The 22415-nt window shown below is 41.2% G+C and overlaps 1 protein-coding gene across 1 annotated transcript in view; it reads left to right on the forward strand.

Annotated features, from left to right (window-relative positions):
• The first annotated feature begins 350 nt into the window (after window positions 1–350).
• Window positions 351–22415, forward strand: part of PLCL2 (phospholipase C like 2) — a 175921-nt gene continuing 153856 nt past the window's right edge. The window contains exon 1 of the mRNA XM_014789821.2: window positions 351–752. Within this exon, the coding sequence (XP_014645307.2) occupies window positions 420–752 (333 nt within the window). The 5' untranslated portion in view covers window positions 351–419. The remainder of the gene's footprint in view (window positions 753–22415) is intronic.

A 22415-nucleotide genomic window follows, 5' to 3' on the forward strand; every position in this document is an offset into this window, starting at 1 on the left:
GCCCCGTTACCTCGGGGTGGGTGCCTGCAGCCCCGGAGGGGGCGCCCGTGGCCCCGGGTGGGCGCCCGGGCCGCGCGGGTTATTTTTGGCGCCCGCAGCGGCGCGTGTGTCGGGGCGTGTTTTCCTTCCCCAGGTGCCGGGAGCCGGGCTCCGCTGCCGCCCGAGTGACTCGTGTCCCTCTTCTCTCCCCTGCAGGAATCTTCTGATAATTCTGCCGCCACGACTTCAACCGTGCGCGAGGCAAGCTCGAAACAAACATCATATCTAAATTAAAAAAAAAAAAAAAAGCGGAAGAAGCGGCCGAGGCGGCGGCGGCGGGAGGAGGAGAGGAGGAGGGGCCGCGCGCGGCGGCCCGAGGCGGCGGCGGGGACGCGGGGACGCGGGGACGCGGCTTTGTGCAGGCGGGTCGCGGGGCGCCCATGGCGGAGTGTGACCGGGGGGGCGCCGCCGGCGGGGCCCTGCCCACCTCCCCGGGCCCGGCCCTTGGCGCCAAGAGCGCCCTGAAAGCCGGAGCCGGGGAAGGCGGCGGCGGCGGCGGGGGAGGTCGCCTCGGCCACGGGCGGGCGCGCTATGACAGCGGCGGGGTTTCCAACGGAGACTGCAGCCTCGGCGTGTCCGGGGACGAAGCCCTGGCCAGCCCCGCCAGGGGACCCCGCGGCGCCGCGCTCGCCCCGACCCCCGGCCCGGCCCCCTGCCCCCTCCCCCGGGAGAGCAAACCGGGCGGCCTGCCCCGCCGGAGCAGCATCATCAAGGTAGGTGGGAGAAGGGCGCTCATCGCCAACCCCCGGCCGTCCTTGGGGTCTGTTTCCCCAAGCGGGGAGTGGTGGTGGAAAGAGGGGGTTGTAAGAGGAGCCTGCTGCTAACGGGAACCACTGGAGCACGGGTGCTTGGGGTGGTTGAGCAGCGATTGGATGCAAATGGCATTTGGAAGGAATGGAGAGGTGATCTTTAATGTGCAGGGGGAGCTGTGCTCAAGACATCCCCAGTTGAACTTGGGGCTGTCACCTCTCCCAGGATTGGCCTGGATTTATGGCCTGTACCTGCCTGGGCATGGCATGCTCTTCTGTGGTAGCCTAGGCTGGTAAAAGACTCCCTGTAAGGTTTCTATTGTATGTTAAAGACAGTTAGTGATTGTGTGAAAACATTTTCTTAAAAATTCCAGGCAGTGAAAAGAGATTATTGAATAGGTTTCTTCCTATCTGTATGTACTTGCCTCTTGCAAACGGTTATACTTCGAGGGTGCAAAATCTCTGGTCACTGAGGTCACAGGGAGAAATGGAGTAGGTTTCTGAACATAAATGCAGATTTCCGCTTTCTTAGACTCAAAAGCACTGAGAGATTACAGTTCTGCACGATTTAATCTTTTCCTTGCTGCAGTAGGCAGGCCTCCAGTTCTGTGGAAGTTCTTTTGGGCAGTTTGCTTGATTTTGATGTCTTTTACATGGTGTTATTTAGCAGAAGAAAGTCGGCGATTGTTTTGTGCATTATAAACTCAAGAAGTAATATTAGGAACTCCTGAGTTTGTGGTGGTTTCATTCTAATATTACGTTTTGGTCTGCAGTGCAAAAATATTTCTCGTGACATGAAGTGAAAAAAATAGTTGATGAGCTAAGAAGAGCAGAGCCATAGGCAAGACTAGCTCATTCTGCTCAAGTTTGGAGGAAATATGAAAACATTGCTTTTTGAAAATCAAGGAGTTACCAGGACAGTGAGCAACAAAGCACATTGACAAGGCTGCACCCACCCTTCCTGTGGCTGATAAGAAAATCAAGAGACGGAGAGAGGGCAAAATGGGCCACAGTGAAGAGAGCGGGCACTGGTGGTATTTGAAATTCAATTAGACCTACAGAAATCTTCTAAGTACTGTATAAGTGTCAGATGGTATTATCAACTTCTGCAGTAATCTAGTGAAATACACCACCTTGTTACTCTATGTAACAGGCAGTTGTGAAACTGCTTTTCGCTTTGTCATCTGTTTGCACAGTTTATGTGTGGGCAAGGGCACAATTGAAGGTCTTAAAGATCAAGTACATTAACTACCTGCAGTGGGTGTTTAGAGTTAAAGGGAAGGAAAGTATATTTTTGCTGCATACCTACTCTTAGTGACTTATATTTTCTTTTACTCTGTAGCTTATGTGTCCATGCAAGTTGCTTTCAACTGTGTGTGGTAATCAATCCTTTTGACAGAATTATGTGTCATATCTGTTTTTGTTGGTTACCAGATATTTGTGGTAATTTTGCATTGTGGTGTTAATGAAATCTAAGGTGAAAATTCCAAAGAAGGTACCAGCCTACCTAATTTTAACTCCTCTCCCCCCAATTTTTTAGAGGGCCTGTTTTTGCACTTTTTAAAAAAACAGTTCAAACTTGATTGGTGTCCATAGTGGGGTTCACAGTGTAACTTATTTAATTACAACAGCATCTGTTTTAATTTTACATTCGTGGAAGATTACGAAGAAGAATGATTTGCCAATATTTCTGATGTGTGAAAATGAGAACTTGTCGATAGATATCATTTCTTCATTGAAAATTCTAGAAGCACATGGGGCAATGGTTAATTATTTAGAAATCACTCCTTTTTAAATTTTGCAACTTTCAAAGATATGTTTGTCATTTTTCTTCTAACAGAGCACTCGGCTTCTTGTACACAGTTGTATCCCTAAATATCCATTGCCAGAAACATAGTTGGGACTCAATAGATTACTTCCTGAATGAATGGAGAAATGATAAGAGAGTACAGGTTTTCTCATGACTGTTCTGTTAATTTCTAAAACGGGTGGTTTTGGATTTACCGGTCTAATATCTTGTTCGTTGTTTTGTACCTCCTAAGATGACTTGACTAACTTCTTTTTCTTGTCTCTATTTTCAATTTGCATTTTCTTAAACACCCTTTAAAGCTATGGAAATAGTGTTGAAAGTTGATCAAGTTTGGATTATAGGAAGGAGGTATGCTGTATTTAAATAGGTAATGACTTGGTATGTTTCCCCTTGAATTGATGCCTTGAAGGATCAAGATTTTAGAAATTTAATGTGGTATTTTCTAAAGACATAACAACATCAAGACAATATCCTAATAGAAGAAAGAGATCTTTTACTTGAACATCAAATTTCGTGAAGCAATGAATAGTGCACATTTTTGTCACATGAATGGCAGAAATTACATTTCACTTTTGTTAAAAAATAATAAACAGCTTAGCAGAAGCCCATGTGAAAAAGCAATAGTAACATCGTTCTTTGATTTCTTCATGTTCTCTTTGAATATAAGGGATGAATGCAGTCAGATGATCTCAGGGTAGAGGCAGGAATAGATTAGTAAGCAAGGTGATAATTGTGGACTTGAGGGAATGGCAGGGCGCAAATGCTGGCTAAGGAACAGAGGCCAGTATTTATGGGGTTGCATTAGTTGAAAATGTCGGGCTTGTGAGCTATGCCTGTTTCTTAGCTTCCATCTTTGTTACAGTCTTGATATCCCTCTTAGGTGGGGATCCCCAAATCAGAGGGAGAAATAACAGCCTAAATGTGATACACAGTAGGCAAAGAAAGAGGACTATTGCTGAGGTCCAGGACACATGCAGAAGTGCACTGTAGGCTGACCAGAATTGTATTTCTCATTTAAAATCATTTCTTTGGAACTCCATCTGTTTTGTAAATATGGCGTTCAGTAAGAAATTATTGTAAAACTACATTTTCTGCCAAAACAGATCTATACTAAAAGAGCTCCTGGATTATGGTAACAGTGTTGATGAAAATTCAGAGGGAGCAGCCTTGTAGAACCTTTTACAAATACCTTGACAAGATAAATAAGTCATGGAACTCATCACCAGACGTTTCTGCTTTTCCTTAGCCAATTGAAAATAATGTTATGCTTTTTAGATTATTTACAGAGGCCCATTACTAGATTTTTAGGGAAGGAACCATTATGCTTGTCATCTTAAGTAATCTAGTAAACGAAAACATCACTTTCATTTTCTCTTTCCATATTTCATTTCATCACACCATTCAATACAATCCATACTTTATTTTGAAACAGTTCATTTGGTTAATTGTTCAGATGGCGTCCATTTTTTACAGCTAGCTTGACCCTTTAATTCAAGAGCTGAGTCTAAAAATATGAAGTAGCATTTTAGGCCTTAGATTTCTTTTTAATTTTGGAAATAAATGAAGTTAAATTGTCTATTAGTTTGGATATGGTTTATTTTAACTAATTAATTAACTAATCAAAACTAATTGAATATTGTGGTTGGTACCTTTAAAAATGTAGTATAATTTACATAAATTAAAATTCACTCTTGTTAGTGTCCAGTTCTATAAGATTTGACAAACACACACAGTCGTGTAACCACCACCGAAATTAAGATATAGAACAGTTGCATCACCTCAAAAAATTCCCCCAGTCCCTGTGTAGTCTCCCTTCCCCCATCGCCAGACCATGGCAACCATTGATCTTGGGTACTATTTTAATAATTAGGAAATAGAGCCATTGTGTTATTTTGGTATTTAAAAGTAATAGCAGCCACCATTTATTAAACACTTATTATGTGCAAAACACATGAAAAGTACTTAATATAATTCTCTGATTTGAGGCTGCACCAACCACGGAGGCTGCACAAAGCCAGAGTTCAGAGAGGTTAACCACTTGCCCAGGGTGCCGGTGCTGGTTGTTGGAGCCCACGTGGGTATGGCTGCACTCCACTGCCCTCTAAATTACACTGGCAGGTTAAAATTTTCTGTGTAATTAAGGCAGCCTTGGTGGTTTGGAACACTGGATTTGATTATCCCCTTTAAATGTAGGGGATAGTTGGGCGGGGGGGAAAGAATCTCTATTTCTGCAGGCAGAAGAAGTTGACAGATAATATACCCAGGCAGCTGTTCAGTCACCTGTTGTGGCTGCTGGACCAGAGCCTCCAGCTTCACTGGGACCAGTGGTTGGACCTTGCCCAAGGTGGCAGCCCTTATTTTTCTTAATATCATTCTTGTCGTTATCCTAGTATCATGGGTGTGGGAGAAACACTTTTACTACCTTTACACTGACATATATCCCTACGTCTTGGTGCTGAGCACCCCAAGATGGGGAACATCTATTGTACATATTTAAACAAAACAATAAAAATGTAAGTATGGATATTATATTGGCCCATGGTTTAAATAGACTAGACCCCTTGCAGGCAAACGCTGGGTTGTACTTACTAGTTCTGCACAGATAGCTAGCACTCAATAACCATTTTTTGAATTGGATCTTAAAAATAATGTCTGCATTTGACTCTAGACTTTTTTTTTTGAATGGGGGAGGAAGACAACTGCATGCCATCAAACTTGTGGGCATATCATAAATATTAAAGAAACAGTGATGGGATCACAAAGTGAATTTGTCTGGGTAGATAGGCAGCCTGGATCATTTAGGTCAGAAAAATCTAATGGCCAATCAGCGACTCTCCACTTCACTTTGTGCTAATGCATTTTAGGCCACACAAACAAGGTTAACTGTCGAAAGGCCAGAGCATGGAAGCTTGTCTCAGCCGCTCAGAGAGCTTTTGTCACAATTCAGAGTTCAGTTTTCAAAAGTAATCAGAGGGTATTAATTTTCATACCCTAAAAATTACTTGCCCCTTCTTGCTTTTTCCCTTCCCTGTTTTCCAACCTCTCTTCCTTATGTTTGATTTGAGTTGTTTTTTGCCAAATCCAAATAGACAACTGACAGGAAATTGTTTATTTTTTTTAATTGCTGGTCTCAGCCACTCAAGTTATTTTCTTAGAATGCTCTCTCCCAGAATCTGTTCAGTTCCTTTTACTGTTCTCTGTGCTCTGCAAGGGGTCTAAACTAGACTGTTCTTTTTTTCTTTTAATGCTTGTTACCCATGCCTCAGTATGCAACAAAATAGGGCAATGTTATTTACAGCCTAAAAGCAGATATAAATGCAGTATGAACATTCCTATTTTCTCTTCAGACTTTATTTTATACATACATGTCCAAGAGTAGATGCTCTATTCCTTAATAATACTAAGTTTTGGCTGCATTTCTTACTCATCTACCAGACCTCTGGATTAATTTAGCTGTCTTTTTATTTTATATTAATGGCATTCTCTAGTGCAGGGGATGTTCAAATATTTTTACCAGTGGGCCACGAGATCTGAAACTATGTTTGCAAGCTGCCTGACCAACTCTTTTCTGCTGATAATGATGGTGACTCCAGAGGGCTGTGCTTGGCCTAAGAGTATTAGTAGTGACTCAAACAAGTCGGAACCACCTGGGAAGTTTCAGCAGTACCTATTTTCTTTGTGTCAGAATAAGTCCATAGCTTTAGGGTGCTCAAAGTATATAATTAATTACATTGAGCTTTAGCAACAATTATGCAAATGGTCCAGCCTGCTGGTAGGACACTTGGCTCCTGCCTATTTCCAAGTGGCAGAGGAGGGCAGGTGGCTAGGCCCTGCTGGCCGCTAGTGCTTGGTCACGTGGCAAGGGTAATTAGGTAAAATGTGTTCTAGCTAATCATCTCAGCTGGGCTGTACCCTTGGGTCTCGGGCTGCACTCAGGCCACATGTTGCATGTCTGGATTATGCAGGAGGCAGAACAGTGGTGGGAAAAATTGAGGGTGTGGAGTTGGGTGCTTGGATCAGATTCTGGCTCCCCCTCTCCCTTTCTGTGCGCCTTGGGCAAGATATTTAAGTCTGTGTGTCTGGTTACCTCACTCTGAAACAGAGAGAATAAAATCCCCCTCATAGCATTGTTGTGAAGATTAAATGAGATGATGTGTGAGAAATATTCAGAGCAGTGTGTGGCTTGTAATAAGCACTCAATAAGCGGTACTTAGTATGTTTGGTTTTCTTATTTTTAGTTTTTCTTATTTAGAGTTTATCCTGAGATGAGCAAACTCATTTAGCTCCGTTTAAGTTGGCGATCACTAACACTGCCATGGCCATTTTGGAAGTTTTATCTTTTGAAATATGCAGAATGAACCCAGAGAAATTTCTTAGATATATTCTAAAGATGCTTTCACAAATGATTTGTTTTGGTACCTTTCTAAATCTGATGCCTTGGTACAACTGGGCACATATCTAAATAGCCCCAGCTAACTGATCAGGGGGTGTTGAGCATCAGTTTCATTGAGCCAAGCACCCATATGTCTTGATTTGCCCAGGACAGTCCAGGTTTACATCTTTTGACCTGACAAAATTATTAGTAGTGCCTCTTTTCACTCTCAAAGGCATCCCGGTTTAGATGATAAATATTATGGTCACCCTACTTATCTGCTTTTCACAAAGTCTTTGTTACGACCTATGCCGGAGCCCATGGGACTGCTCTCCAGGCCTAAACGTAGCCCTTATATTTACATCTCTCTCTTCTCAGGTAACAATGCTTCCTTCCTCTCTCAGTCATCTCCAAGGTCTTCTTCCTCAGTTCATCACCTCTCAGAATGAATTGTTCCTTTCTCTGCCTTCCAACCACCACTCTGCCTATTATCTCTATACAGCCCCATTTCCTTCTGCCTCATAAGTAACTTCATCTTATTCATCTTGAATTTATGAAAACCCTAGTTTAATGTCTTGTGGAAAGCGTGTATTTAAGTATGTATTTGTTGAATAAATATGTGAATGGATGAATAAGTGGACATGAATGATATAACATCTTAGGAGTTTAATGAAGATGATATTTAGACTTAACTTCAACTGGTTTTGATTGGAATATAAAACTCAGTGGGTTGTATACTTCAAAGAAGATATTTATTTCATGTACATAATTTTGGAAACAATCAACAGAAGAAAATACCTTCATGTGGAGTTGGATCCAGGAATTTGGTTGGTTCCAGAATTGTTCTGCAAGATGCTGATATAAATGATCTGCCCCTTTTGTGCCTCTGAAATAAGAGTAGACCTTTGAAAATTTCTTTTGATTTATGTTCTGCTATCAAAGTTTAAAAAGCATGGTGAGAGAGCTTTACTGTTTGTTAAAGCCTTTAATCTCTTTTCTGGTATTCAGTTTCTTTAAGTGATATCTATAGTTTTTGCTTAATTTTTGTCTGTTTTTAAGGAACTAAATTACTTAAACTTTTATCATCATTAATATTGGATTGTCAAAAGATATTCGTTGGGAGTGCTGTAGAATTAATAAAAAAGAAAATAAGGAATATAGAATACTAATAGGTGGAGTTGTCAAAGTAGGATCTTTAAACCCTCAGCATATTTTGTCATATGATGTTAGAAATTCTGCCTTTCATTACAACTCAAGAATTGGGTGTAGAAGAGACACTAAGAAATGCTTTGTATGCATCATCTCACACAAGTCTCCCCACGGCCTGCAAGGAGACATTATCATTCCCTTTTTACAGACAAGGAAACCTATTCCTGAAGGTTTGGGAATTTCCAGGCAAGGTCACAGAGTTTGTAAGAGGCAAAGCCAGCATTCAGACCAGGCTTGAATGACTTGAAAGCCCACTCTTTGAACTGCCCTGTCACCCTCTTTCCACTTCATCTTCGGAAATGCATCTTTGACTTTTTCCTTTTTTCTCTTACTTGACCGAGCCATTCTGGCTCCTTGATCTTAGCAGTTTCTACCAGTCCTAAAAATAAATGACTGATTTTTAATTAGGAAAGTTTGCTCTTCTGTGGCTGAATCTTGGGATGAGGGCAACATATACTTTATCAACAAAAAGCCATAGCCTTAGTTCTGCCCACCATGCCATTGGTTTCTGTCTGATCCACAAATTAGAATTTTGTCCTTTTCCTCTCCACTCTCCTTTGATGGATTTGAAAACTTCTTTGGAGGGGGGTCCTTTTCCATTTCTGTTTCTTTTTTAATAAAAAGTTGACTTACAGTTATACAATTTTTAGGGTCCTGGAAGGTAAAGCAGATAATAATTAGTAACAATTTGTTTTTAGGTGAACTTCTTCTGATAGTATCTATCCTTATTATTGCTTTAGAATTATCAAATAGTTATAAAATTATAGAACATGTTAACACTTATAACACATTACTATGAAATCAGTATTCGGGTATCTTCTTGGAGTATGCTAAATATACTGATTTGGAAATAGCAGATATTAACATTGCAGAAACCAAGCAGCTGGATTTAAAAGTGATTAATAATGTAGATTCATGGGATTTTTAGAATAGAAAGAGATCATGTAAAATTCTTTTGTAGTTAGAGATACACAAGGCCATCCTGATTAGTACATTTAGCTCCTAGCTATGGTTGAGTTCATTTATTTGCATATTAGCATAACAGAATTGGAAAAAAATTGTTATGTAATACTGCAGTATGTGAGTATTAATAGAATAAGATGTGGTCTTCCAAACAGCTATTTTTGAGAATTTGTTTTTTGCTATAGATAGCTGCATGTGTACGCATGTTATACTTGTGCATGCATATACTCTGAAGACTCTGTTTATAAATAGTAAAGATTAAGAGCAAATCAAATAATATAGTGGTAGGTTGACACGAGTCCTCTCTCATGAGAGACTGATGGGTAGCAGGTGTCTGCTCTCTAAATTGAAAATGCCTGGGAAGGGGTAGGCTGTTTTTTATGAGCATTGCTGATGAAGCCTCTGTTGCTTTTGACCAATTAGTGTGGCCACAGAGGGATGAATGACCTCGTTTGCAGCTACCATTAGACTCATAAGCCGTATGCCTCTCTCCATATGGTTTTCTGCTACCTTTTATTTTTCATCTTCCTTCTAAGCTCTGATATCCTGTGGGCATAGTAGATGTAATTTTTCAAATAGTTAATATGGTTTAATGTTTATTCTTGAAGGAAATACAGCGAGTTGCTTAGATTTTTATTTCTATCAATTCATGCTGATAGATTATGTTAAATACAGATAGAATTATTCAGATGTTTTCATATCGGAACTAACAGAATTCCTGATGTAATACTGGTTTTAAGGATGTGTTTACCTTTGGAGTTTTTGATGGTTTGTTGAAAGAGATCTGTATGCTCTTTCAAGGCTTTCTCTGATTTATGTATATTTCCATAAATGTTTTTCTATCCATTAAAAGTAATATTAGAAGTAGAATTGCTATGACACAGAATATATACACGTTCAGCTTTAGCAGATATTATCATGTGGTTTTTCTAACGGGTTAAACCAATTTACACACCTACCGGGTTCTAGTTGCTCTAAATGCCTACTAGCACTTTGTATCGTCAGTGTTTTTTTGTTTTTTAGTTATAATCATTTGTTATGGTTATGTAATGATACCTTACTGTGGCTTTTGTTGCATTTCCCTGATTACTGATGATGTTCAGCACCTTTTCATGTCTTCTTGGCCATTTGGATATTCTTCTTTGTAAAATGCCTATTCAAGTCTTTTGCTCATTTAAAAAAATTGAGTTTTTATTTTTTAAAAATTGATTTGTGGGACTTCTTTACATTTTCTGGGTATGTCTTTTGTGTGACATATATATTGAAAATGTCGTCTAATATGTGACTTATCTTTTCACTGTCTTAAAGAGTGTCTCTTAATGAATAACAATTCTTCATTTTAGTGAAATCCACTTTATCAATATTTTCCTTTATGGCTATTATTTTTGTGTCCTGTTTAAGAAATCTTTACTTAGCTTAAGACCGTTAAGATATTCATTTATTTAACTTCTAGAACTTTTATTTTTTACATTTAGGTCTATAATCTATCTAGAATTTAGTTTTGTGTATGGTGTGAGGTAGGGGTCAAGATTTTCTTTCCATATAAATATCCAATTAATTAATTCAGCACCATTTATTTGAAAATACCTTTTGTCCCCACTGCACTGCATTGGCCCTTTGTCATGAATCAAGTGACTGTATGTTTGTGGGTCTGTTTCTGGAGTCTATTTTGTTTTATCAGTCTATTTGCCTGTCCTTGTGTTCATACCACACCGCCTTTCTTACAAGTTATGTATACTCAACAGGTATTAGTACATTTGTGTATCAAAAGACATGTACAGGAATGCTTGTAGCAGCATTAACTGTAATAGCCTCAAATTGGAAATAACCCAAATGCCCATCTTATAAAATAGTATATCATACAGTGGAATACTTTGAAGAAAAAAGACAGGTAAACAGACAGACAGAGAGAAAGAACAAAAAGAGCGGATGACTGCTACATGTACCACTCCAATCTCTTAAGCATAATGTTGAGGGAAAGAAACTAGACACAAAAGAAAACATATTATATGATTCCATTCATATAAAGTGCAAAAACAGGCAAACTAATTTGTGGTGAAAGAAGTCAGGATAGTGGTTACATCTGAAGCTAATGACAGGAGATAGAACCAAGGGGGCTTCTGGGTGACGGTAATTTTTGGCTGCTGGATCTAGGGGTAGTTCTAAGAGTGGGCACTTTGTAAAAATCCAGTGAGCTGTATATACTCATGATTCTGGAGGTATATCATACTTCAGTAAATAAGTTGATTTAAACAATTAAATTGTGAAAATTAATCAAATTCAGATACTTATTGGCTGCTTCACCCTACACCATTTAGGACAGTGGCTTTCGCAGTTTGCTGCTATCTATTGATCGACATGTGAAATGTCTTTTGCTGCAGGGCGGCCGTGCTGAGACCTGATAGAGTCGTGAGCTGAGCGGTGGTGTGGAGAGCGGGTGGAGAGAGGGGCAGCTGACTGGAGTCCCATGAAGACTCTCTTTCCTGGACTTTATTGAGAACACATAGGGAGTGGGGCCTGGGTGGGAAGCTGACACAGTAGTGAAGGGTGTGTTGGTCATTGGGGTCATCTTACAATGTTGTCGTGATTGCTGGGAGTTTTTATGATTTGTTTAGTATGGTTTTGAGCATTTTAATTCCTTCAGGCACACTCAATAGGTTTACTATTCGAAAGTGCTGCTCATACAAAACTTTGAGAACCACTCATTTGTAGAGCACCTGTTCTCTGCATGAAAGTTTTCTAGGTAGCGCCTTTTGCTCTCAAAAGCAATTAACAAACAGAAACCAGTTATCCAGGTCTATAGACAAAAGTGAGAACCGTTTGACTACTGCTGGGTGGCAATAGACCTAGGATCCCAGGTGGTCAGCATGGAGTTTTAGCTCTACCGAGCCCTTCTCTTGTCCCATGGAAATATTCTTTCAGGTGAGAAAACACCAGATCTTCAGATGGGTCATTTTAGGACACACTGGAATTCTAAAACATACTGATGTGCAGATCCACTCCAGTCCAATTAAATCAGAATTTCTGGGGATTCCCTAAAGTGCCCTGGGAAATTTTAAGGTGTGCGAGGGTTAAGAACAGCTGTGAAACCTTTCTCATACGGTAGGTCTTTGCCCCGTTTAGCTCTGTTAGATATGAGAGAACAAGCAGCTCCAGAATCCTGCAGGTGACAGTTGGTGGGGCTGGTGGGGTACAGAGAGGGTAGGGTTAAACCTTCAGCTGTCTCAATGGAGCTTTCCTTCAGGGAGCTGAGCTGCCCTTTTTCTGAAAGGATAAAAATTGCTGATGAAAGGGGACAATTCCTTAGTCAAATTTGGAGAAACAGATTTTGTGTGTGTGTGTGTGTGAGTGTGTGAGGAGGACCAGCCCTGAGCTAACATCCAATGCCAGTCCTCCTCTTTTTTGCTGAGGAAGACTGGCCCTAGGCTAACATCCGTGCCCATCTTCCTCTACTTTATATGGGACGCCACCACAGCATGGCTTGACACGCCGTGCATCGGGGCGCGCGCGGGATCCGAACCGGCAAACCCTGGGCTGCCGCACGGAGCGCGTGCACCTATCCGCTTGCGCCACCAGGCTGGCCCCAGAGAAACAGATTTTATATGTGAAAATGATGGTCTGCCCTGTGTACTTATCTTGCACCATAAGAATGTATTTTTGATCTGAGTAAAGGAATATGTTGTGTCAGTTATCAAAAGGCCCTGGGTTGGTTATTTGGAGCCTTAATCTACCTGGAATAATCATCACTGTGCAGTCACTATTTCCTGGTCCATCTCTCAGCTCTTTTCCATCCCTCACAAGAGAAAAGACATCTGTGTATTCATGACATTCTGCATCATGGAGGAAGAACCACCCCAGGAGGAATATTTTTTAGAAAGAACTAATTTGACTGAGGCATGAGCACTATTTCTAGAGAGAGGTGATTGTACGTTTCAGACTTTGCTGAGATGCGTCCTCACATTTCCTTTAACCACCTCATCTTGTGCTTGGGTGGCAATGTGTAGTAAAAGTGCTGTTTACTCGTAGAAAATTATAAATCGACACTTGCCAGGCAGTTATCTATTTGTATGGGTAATTTATGCGGAGAGGGAGAGGCCCTCCTAGTAACGCTTCAGTGCACCTCATTATGGTGGGCTGACAGTCTGGGTTGGTGTATCATGACCTTTGGGTGAATGTCCTTTCTGACCTTTCTGAGTGCTGTAGCATTTTCCTCCCACCACACAGACCCTTGCGGTCAGGAGGAATGACCACTGAACTCCCAGAGCATCTATAAAATATATTTTATTGGCTGCACAGCAGTAACACGAGACTATCAGTGTTGCAGATTCATAGTCTTACTTGGTGTGTACTCTTGGTCTCCTCAACTTGGTTGCTCTATTACCAGATCATCGTTACTCACATTTATTCTTTTAGGTCGATTTTTTTGTCTTCCAAATTAAGATGGGTGGGTCTTCCAGCAGAGAAGCTTGTGTCCATGTATCCTAGATGGGCACCAAGGAAGAGACGTGCTCTGGTGGGAGGGCCGGGTCTTTGGAGACTCCGGTCTCTAGAGGCTGGAGGAGTACCCACAGTTTGGCAGCAGCAAAGTGTTCTCGAGCCTGCCTGATAGTGATTGGGACCACTTATTAATACATGTATCTTTAATAGCCTGTTTAATTTACTTATGTGTAAATGAGAGACATGGTAGAAATGAACTTTAACATTCTTTGGGGGAGAAAGTCTACAATCTTTTTGTGAAAGTTCAGTACGCTAATATTTACCAAGTGAAGAATCAGAGAGGGTTCCTGTCCTGCAGTGTAATTACCCAGATCTGCTTACCTATCTTTGTTAGAGAAGAAAGTATTGTTGAAGAATATTTTGAAGTAGTTAAATAGCCCTTTTGTCTCCAAGAATAGCTGCCATTGATGAGTCTACCCTGAGGGGTCTGAAAGCCGGAAGGTGAAACCAAGGGGGAGAAACAGGACAAACAGGGCTCTGCGGGGCACCTGACTGAACGGTCCATGAGAAGTGTCCTCTGTGGCAGTGCCCTGACCTCAGTCATCTTGCCATTACTGGTGGCCAGACAGCAAGGTAAAACAAGGAGGAAGGTGGCTTAGAGGACGTCATCAGAATAACAGAGCGTGATAAAGCTCCTGTCCCCAGGTAGAATTTGGCAACTCTCAGGCCCCCCATTCCTAGGAACACTGGGAGCTATTAGATCCACAAATTATGCTCCAAAAGAGTGCTTTCAACCTTTTCCACACCAAGCTACAGATAGAAAATGATATAATTGTACAGCTAAGTTTGAAGAGATTGCTTGTGGCTAGAGGCCCCGCCGAGCTTTGGCGAAGGTAGAGGTGGAAGGAAGGGGCTTGCAGGTATCAATATCTTGGCACGCCGGTAATCCACTGGTGGCACACAGTGGTGTGCCAGGGACACTGGGGCACATTATCGGGAGGCTGTACTTTAAAGGTGGTGGAGAGGAGAACAGGTATAAGGAAAGGTACAGTCAGCCCTGGAATGCTCTGCATCTATCACTTTCGAGAGACGCCCTCCATAACACAACTGCAGTGGCTAATTCACTTAGGTGGTGGTTTGAAGCTTGGCCCCAAACGTGCTGTGGAGCTGTGGCCACTCTACAAACAAATGGCAGACAGCTTAGTCTGGCTCCTGGATGTGAGAACTGAGCAGGATGGAGCAGTCAATCATCTATGTTCACAGGAGGGCCAGTTTCATATGTAGAGAGGACCGATAATCTAGCCTTAGGCTTTTCTGCTGTGTCTGAACAGAACAGACCATTGGGGTCACGTTTAAAACCAACAACAAAAGAGCCTCAAGTAGGCAGGGAGGCTGAGTTCCCTGAGTTTCTCTGCAAAGGTCCAAACCCGAGACCTGGACTCCAGTTCTGGTGGTCAGGGAGCTGGCCGCTGGAGCCCAGGAGCTGCAAGTTGAGACATATGGGCTCTGATTTAGGGTTTGTGCCTCTGCTTGGCTGAAATGTCACGTGCATCAAGAGGACTCTGCTTCCTCCTCTTTTTACTGTAAGAGGTACGTGAATTCTTGTCTGACAGATTTGGGCACCTGGGTAAGTACTTTTTGCATGACTTATGTGGTAAGTAAAACCTGTAGAGATCTGGGGAGAATCTGTTTGTCTGAATGCTTCAGTTTCTGCTATTTCACTGTCGATTTGATTCTTTACATGGGAATGATCTGTGCTATTCCCATAAGCTTGCTAATAAATCCATTAAACTATCCACTCTCCTCCCCAAAAAACCCTAACAAAAAACTGTCCTATTTTAAAGGTCACATTTAATTTTTTTGCCCTCTCTTATCGTTCGTACTTTAAAATGTTGTTTTCAGTACTCCCTGCTCCACCTTATTTGAATATCATGTTTTGGTTTCATATTTTTAATTTGGTTCGCTCTGGCTTTGGTTTACTTACCGTTTCAAATTGAAACACTTAACCTCGGGCCCTGTGCCTTCTCCCTCAGTTCGTCATTTTTATTATTTTTCAGCACTGCGAACTGGTGGGTTGGCATAATTGTTTTAGTCACTACCAATAGAACCAGTGAGGTCTTAATCTCAGAGTCTTGAAAGGTTCTGTATGAGGTAGCAGTGACTCTGATAAAGAAAATAACCTTCATTTTTTTCTGGACAAAGCTAAAAATTCAGAGAAGAATTCAGGAATTATTAAGGCAATAATAATAATTTAAATACAGTTCTTTCTGTATTTTTAGTATTTTTCAGTGGAGTTGAAAAGAAAACTTTTTAATTAACGAAATTACAAATTACACTTTATTTTTTCTCATGGAGAGTATCCAAGTGAAGACAGAAGATCTGAACTTTATATCTAGCTTGTATATTGACTTTTAAGAAAATCGGTTAAACTCTTTATATCTCACTGTATTCTCTATAAATTGAAATAAAGCTATAGGTCGATCTGCTTACTTCATTAGGATAATCATCCAAATGTTTTGAAAGAAGTTAAAAACTCTTAAAGCAAGATGTTATGAAAACTTAAAATCGTTGTGGTAATAATACTTTATAACTCAAGAAAAACTGGGAAAATTAATTTGTATGCTAATAACACCTCATATTTGCATAGTTCTTTAATCTCTACAAAGCACTTTTAACAATGTCAGCTCAGTTTACCCTCACAACTATCCTGTGTTGTAGACATCATTAGTAGCCCTCAATTTTTTTTTTTTTTTGGTGAGGAAGATTGGCCTTGAGCTAACATCTATAGCCAATCCTCCTCTTTTTTACTTGAGGAAGACTGTCCCTGAGCTAACACCTGTGCCAATCTTCCTCTATTTTTGTATGTGGGATGCCACCATAGCATGGCTGGATGAGCAGTGTGTAGGTCTGTGCCTGGGATCTGAACCCCAGGCCGCCAAAGAAGAGCATGCAAACTTAACCACTACGCCACCGGGCTGGCCCTGGTGGCCCCCATTTTATAGGTGAAAAAGTTGAAGCCTATGTGTACAGAATTACACACAGTCGCACAAAACATTAGCAAGGTTGAGCTTTGGGCCCACGTCTCCTGACCCATCATCTAGTCCTCATTCACTCTCCATGCTACTCAGGTACCTTCACATATTTTATACGTGTAAATTGGGAAAGTGGCACTTCATTCCTCACCCACTTACTTAACAAGAGACGAAAATAGAAATCCAGTATCATCAAAATGTAATTTCAGGGCAGCACCCATTTGAGGTGGTGAACTGTGGGCTGTTGAGAAACCAAAGAGTTGTTTTTCTGCTGTGAAAGGAACTAAAGTTTAAGTCCTTGATCATGTCTCTGGCCCACTGTTACTTAGAAAAATTAACTGCTACACTGCTTATTCTGATAAAGCAGAGCATCTTTATGTCCTTGGATATTGAAAAAACTATATTTATGCACTAAATTTATTTAGTAAGTCAGACCTATTTGTCATTACAAGAAAGCAACAGTATCATGCCTGGTCATTCTGTAGGCCACCTGTTGCTTTCAAGAGCTACATGGAAGGTGCTGCTCCTGGTGACTAAAGATCTTCAGAATGTGGAGGCTGTGTTGTGCCAGCTGTGCTGGGGCAGTCCTTTTCTCATGGCTGTGTGACCCAGGGTGGACCTGGTGCTGATGAGGACAGGGTCACAGGCTGTCCTCTGAGCCAGGGAGCTTTGTAGAGGGAAAGCCTCCCCTCCAGGGGTCAAGCCTGCATCCCTGACTCAGGGCGGTGCCCACACAGATGTGCGACTGTTGCCAAGGAAATAAGTGGATGTCCATCCTGTCACCTCCTCCCCACTGTCCTCAGCACATGATCCTATCTCTTGCTTCTTAGGGAAACTTCTCAGTCTTTGCCTTGAGACCTGTACACTGGTCCTCCCTCTGTTACCATAGAGGGCTGTCTCTCTTCCCCACTGTTCCTGTGCTCCAGATCCCATCTTCTCCCTCCTGTTTTTTAACTTCTGCTTCTGTGCTTATGTCTTCCCCTCAGCATGTGAACATGTTCACGTTCTTAAAAAACAAGAAAGATAGCAATAACCTCCCCTCCTCCCTCTTCAGCTTTCTCTTTGGCAGTATCTTTAAAGAGTGTCTGTGATCTCAGGCTCCATTTCCTTCTCTTCCATTTACTCCTCCTCCCTCTCCCACCAGTGAAGATCATCAGGGCTCACCGTGCCATGCTTATTCCAGGCCTCATCCTGGACAACTTTTCTACAGCCATAGTTGCAATTAACTAGGTATTCACTGATGACTCTTGAGTAGATGTCTCTAGCTCAGATTTGCCCTGAGCTGAAGAGACAGAGGCTACTCAGCATCCCTCTAGCATGTCATCTGAACATCTCACTGCAGCATGTGCGGATCCGACCTTCCCTTTCTTATCCTGCTCCCAGCCTCCTATCTGGTCCTTTCTGGAGCTACTTAGTTTGGCAAATGGCACCACCATCCATTCTCCTTTCTTTATGGCCTAAGAATCATCTGGATGAAAAATAGAATATTTATTTCTTTTAAAGGAGTTGGAAAGCTTAAGAAATTATAGCAAGCTCTTTCATAAGAAAATGCTGGCATTTATCTTTTTTTTTTTTTTAAAGAAATGATTAGTTTAGATATATGTTGCTGTTAAAATTAAGTGCGTAGTTTCCATAGCAAGAACATGGGCTGAATTGAATTAAAAATGATTTAACTCTAAAGTATAACTTTCTCTCTAATTTTCATTCTAAAGTGGTTTGGAGGGAATCACACAAGTATCTAGGTATTCATCTGCCTCTACTCTCAGCCTCCATTAATCTTTGAGAGACTCTTATTATTTGCCATGCCTTCGTTCACTTAAAATGGCAAAGAAAATTTAATTGGTATCTGGCTCAGAAACATTTGTTTCATGTAGGAAAGGTGTTATAAGTTACAAATGGGCATATTTGTGAGCCAGAGAGGAACAGTTTTTAAGCGTTTTGAAAAGGAGTATCCACGTGAAGAATTTATTTTCTTTTAAGGTTTCAGTTTGGAGTCTTAATCATCTTGAGACTAAGGCACCGGTCTTATTCTGAGATCCATGATTTACAGTTTTTTCCCCATTTCTTTCCTGTTACTTTGAAGTTTGTTTCTGTGAAAAAATTATTTTTTTGTGCTGATGGTATTACTAAGCCATTTTGCTACATATGCACATGAGGTGGGCTGGAATGATACCGTGCGTGGTCTGGAAGTCACCATTGGAGTGACCTTCATGTAACAGAACTAGTTAGTTCCCCCTTGATAGCACTGAAGTAGGCCTGCTCTGCCACATGATCATAGACATCTGTCTCCTCTTAGACTGGAAAATGCTAAACAGCAAAGTACATCGGAGCTCCAGCCCTTTACTTTTACTTTCCTCGCTGAATATGGCGAGACACGAAACCCCTGCGCTGGTTGTACAGGGAGGTCCTTGCCAATGAAAGTGTAGCATCAGTAGGCGTTCTGGTATGCCCGGCAGTGGGCACTCAGATGTGTGAGAGGACAGAGCTCCGAAGGGTCAGCAAGGTTGTATATCATGTGGCCGGGTGGGAGAAGCCACACGTGGTGGGAGAGACCTGGTAAAGCTTTATTTCTGGGAAGAGCTCAGGTTGGTTTTGTGACTGAATACAGAAGAAAAGAACTGAAGCAGTTCCTTTCACATGGCACCATCCACTCAAGGTTGCTGACATTTCTTCTAATATTTTAAAGCAGATTTTGGCAGGAGAGGGCCCTTCAGCCTGCACCTGGATGAGCCCATTGGCATTCTTCATTACAACCACCTGATGGTTTTCATCTGCTACGTGTGTGTGAAATTTCAAAGAATATGTCGTTAGTGATCTCGTTTTGGAAAGTGCAGTGGCCACAGATATCTTTGAAATGTAGAATTGTGATGGTCAGAACACCTTTATCCCATGAAACGGGGGGGCGTCTGGATGTGGGGCAGCAAATCTGGCTTTGCTGCTTTGGTGATAAAAGGCCCGTGTGTTGTGAGACTTGTAGCTTTCTGTGTGCCTGCTCAGTTTTGTGAAACCTGCCGGCCAGTAATTCTGAAAAACATCTGATGTGCTGACTGCCTGTAACGTTGTCCATTTGTCCAGAGCCAGGGCCATGACTTTCATGCCTCAACCTTTTCAAGAGATCTTGACAAAAAATGGGAGCAGACTATGGAATGCATTTGGTTAACACTGAGGACAAGTGTGAGAGGAATGTGTGTGTGAGATCACACGTGTGGGCTTTAAGGAAGGGAGAACCCTGTTTTCACGGGGAGGAGTTTACTGATGGGTTGGCTTATTTGTGGTTATCTGGCCCTTTGAGTGAGGTCCTTCTTTCAGTTCGAGGCTTTGCCATCACCACGATGGATGCTGCTGAAAAACCAGGAGCACTTTTGCCCAGTTGCCATCCTGGTAGCACAGCCAGAAGCAGATAACCAAGTATGTCTGCTGGCCAGAGTCAGTGACACAGCTGTGGCAGTCTCTTGCAGGCAGAAGCCCATAGACTCCAGGAAAAACTACAGAATGCTTTTGAAGGTTATTTTGGTTCTGACAGCCTTACATTGAAATGCGGGCTGGATCCTTTCCTTCAGGACACAGCAGCATCAGTTGCTATCCTTGCCACAGAAGGCCCCGGGGTGTGTGGGCACAGGGAGTGATGTAAAGTGAATGGAACTGGAAGAGGTTTGGAGGATTTTCACACTCCTTCACACACGCCTGTCCTAGCCTGCTGGCAAAGTGGGCTGTGATTTCACTTGGCACTATATGCCTTTTATCATTAAAACAAAAACTAGAAGTCGAAGCTGATTGACTATCAAAGCCCTGGACCCAATTTCAACTTCTGTATCAACCCAAAGTAGCTGCCTTCTAAATTTTCTTTTGGTATATAGTGTACTTTCTGTTTTATCTGCACTATTTAGATTTATTTCAAAATTTTTTGGAAGCAGCCAGTTAATTTTTGCATTTAAAATGAGACAGAAGTATTATTTACAAAATTTTAAAATCTTCTGTGTGAAGGAAATGAATTTCCAATGATGAAATTAATTATATGCAAAATTTTGTGGGTATGTGCATATGTTTCCGAGAAGTTTTCGTCAGATTCCAGAGGCATCTAAAATAAAAAAAGCAACCAAACAATTGATTCAGAGCAAGACTGTGCTGTTGCAGCAGCTCCAGCTTACCGTTTAAGGCTCCTCAGAATATCGAGAGCATGCAGGGAGCCTGTTAGTTCTGTGCCCCCATCTTTGGGGGCAACTGGAGAGAGGAAGCTGAGGTGAGAGGGGATCCCTGCAAATGGAGGAGTAGTTGCTAACAGGTGCGCATCGCTCTCCAGGCCCAGCCAAGGCTCCACTACCATCTTCCGCTTTGAGATGCGGAATCCCCATCTGCCGAGAGAGGCCTCTGGGACAGGAAGGACTACGTGTTGACTTTCCGGGGCCTAGGCCTTTTCTCTTTGTAGGCTCCTCATCTATTTAAGAAGTTGTAAAATTATATTTTACAACTGTGTTGGTATAAAGACAAATCTCTTAATATTCTATATAAACCGTTTTATTCAACCTAAAAGTTCTTTTATTTTCTTCTGATTTTAAAAGAAATTAAAACATTTTTGTGGGCCCCTAAAAATATCGAGGGCCTTAAGCATTGTGGCCCCTGTCCAATGGATAGGTTGGCCCTGATGTGTGCAGACTGTCCCCTGATTTTCTTTCTAAAATGAATGAGGAAGAAGTAGAATCTACAAACAAATATGTTCTTTTCACTTCCAATCTATTATTCTTGAGTAAAGGTGAGAGAAGTCATTGAGCATGTTGTGAATTTAAATTTTGGAGAGAATTTTGCACTAGTTAATATGTAACTTGTATCTTCGATTTTGATTTATTTTATTGTTAATTTTCGCAAAGAAGATCCTTTTCAAAATTTTAATAAAATTTGGGTTTTTAAAATTAAAAATTTACTGTATTAACATCAGTAATTACCATAGAGTTTGAGATTTACTCTTTTGAGTATATGCAATGGCAAATATCTTAAGCATTCTTCCTAGTTTATTTTATGAATACATGATACTTTTAACATAATAAATTATTTTCTAAAATAAATTAGCTTTATATAGGAACTTGTATGTCTCCTCCTGATTCTGAGTTTTCTATGAATTCTTTGAGTAAAAATCTACTTTAAAAGATAACAGGCAATAATTTGTGACTTGGAAATTTCAGAGTGGCCAGGAAAAGCATGCTAAAAATAGAAACTGTTTATTTACTCCCTGCTCCACCCAGTCTAAAACACAGCCATGTGGTTGCAGGCTTGGAGAAGGTTGATGGTGACTTGGAGGGTGTTTTTTTCTTTTTTCTCCTGTTGCAGAGTTGAAGGAAGAGACCATCCTTTTAACTTTTGAATCCTGTTTCCTTTCTTTGGCAACTCAGATGAATTATTTTCTCATGCCGTTATCTGAAAGTGCATTTGACCACACTAGTTTAGTGTTTGGTTCCTTATCCTCCTTCCTATTTATATATTTAATCTAAGCTCTGTCCCATGAAAGGACATTTTGAAATTGTGGGTTTTACTAATGATTGCACTTTCAAAGTTTGTTGGTTTATAATTTTACGTTTTCCATGATAGTCTAAAAAGATGGCTACTTATTTGGTGATTGTGTTAAAAAGGGTCTAGATGATGAGTTTAGTTCTTGTGTAGGCTTATCACCTAGGAAAGACACAACTTCATAGGCCTGAATATTAACCTGACAAGCCTGTCATTTGTCTTGTGGGTCATGAGAATCCTGGAGAAGTGCACAGCCATCGCTACCGGAAAGGTAGCCCAATGATACCAGTGGCGGATCATCCATG

This window comes from Ceratotherium simum, chromosome 5 (genome assembly GCF_057802395.1).
Source record: "Ceratotherium simum simum isolate JZ-2026a chromosome 5, ASM5780239v1, whole genome shotgun sequence".
Lineage (NCBI taxonomy): Eukaryota > Metazoa > Chordata > Mammalia > Perissodactyla > Rhinocerotidae > Ceratotherium > Ceratotherium simum.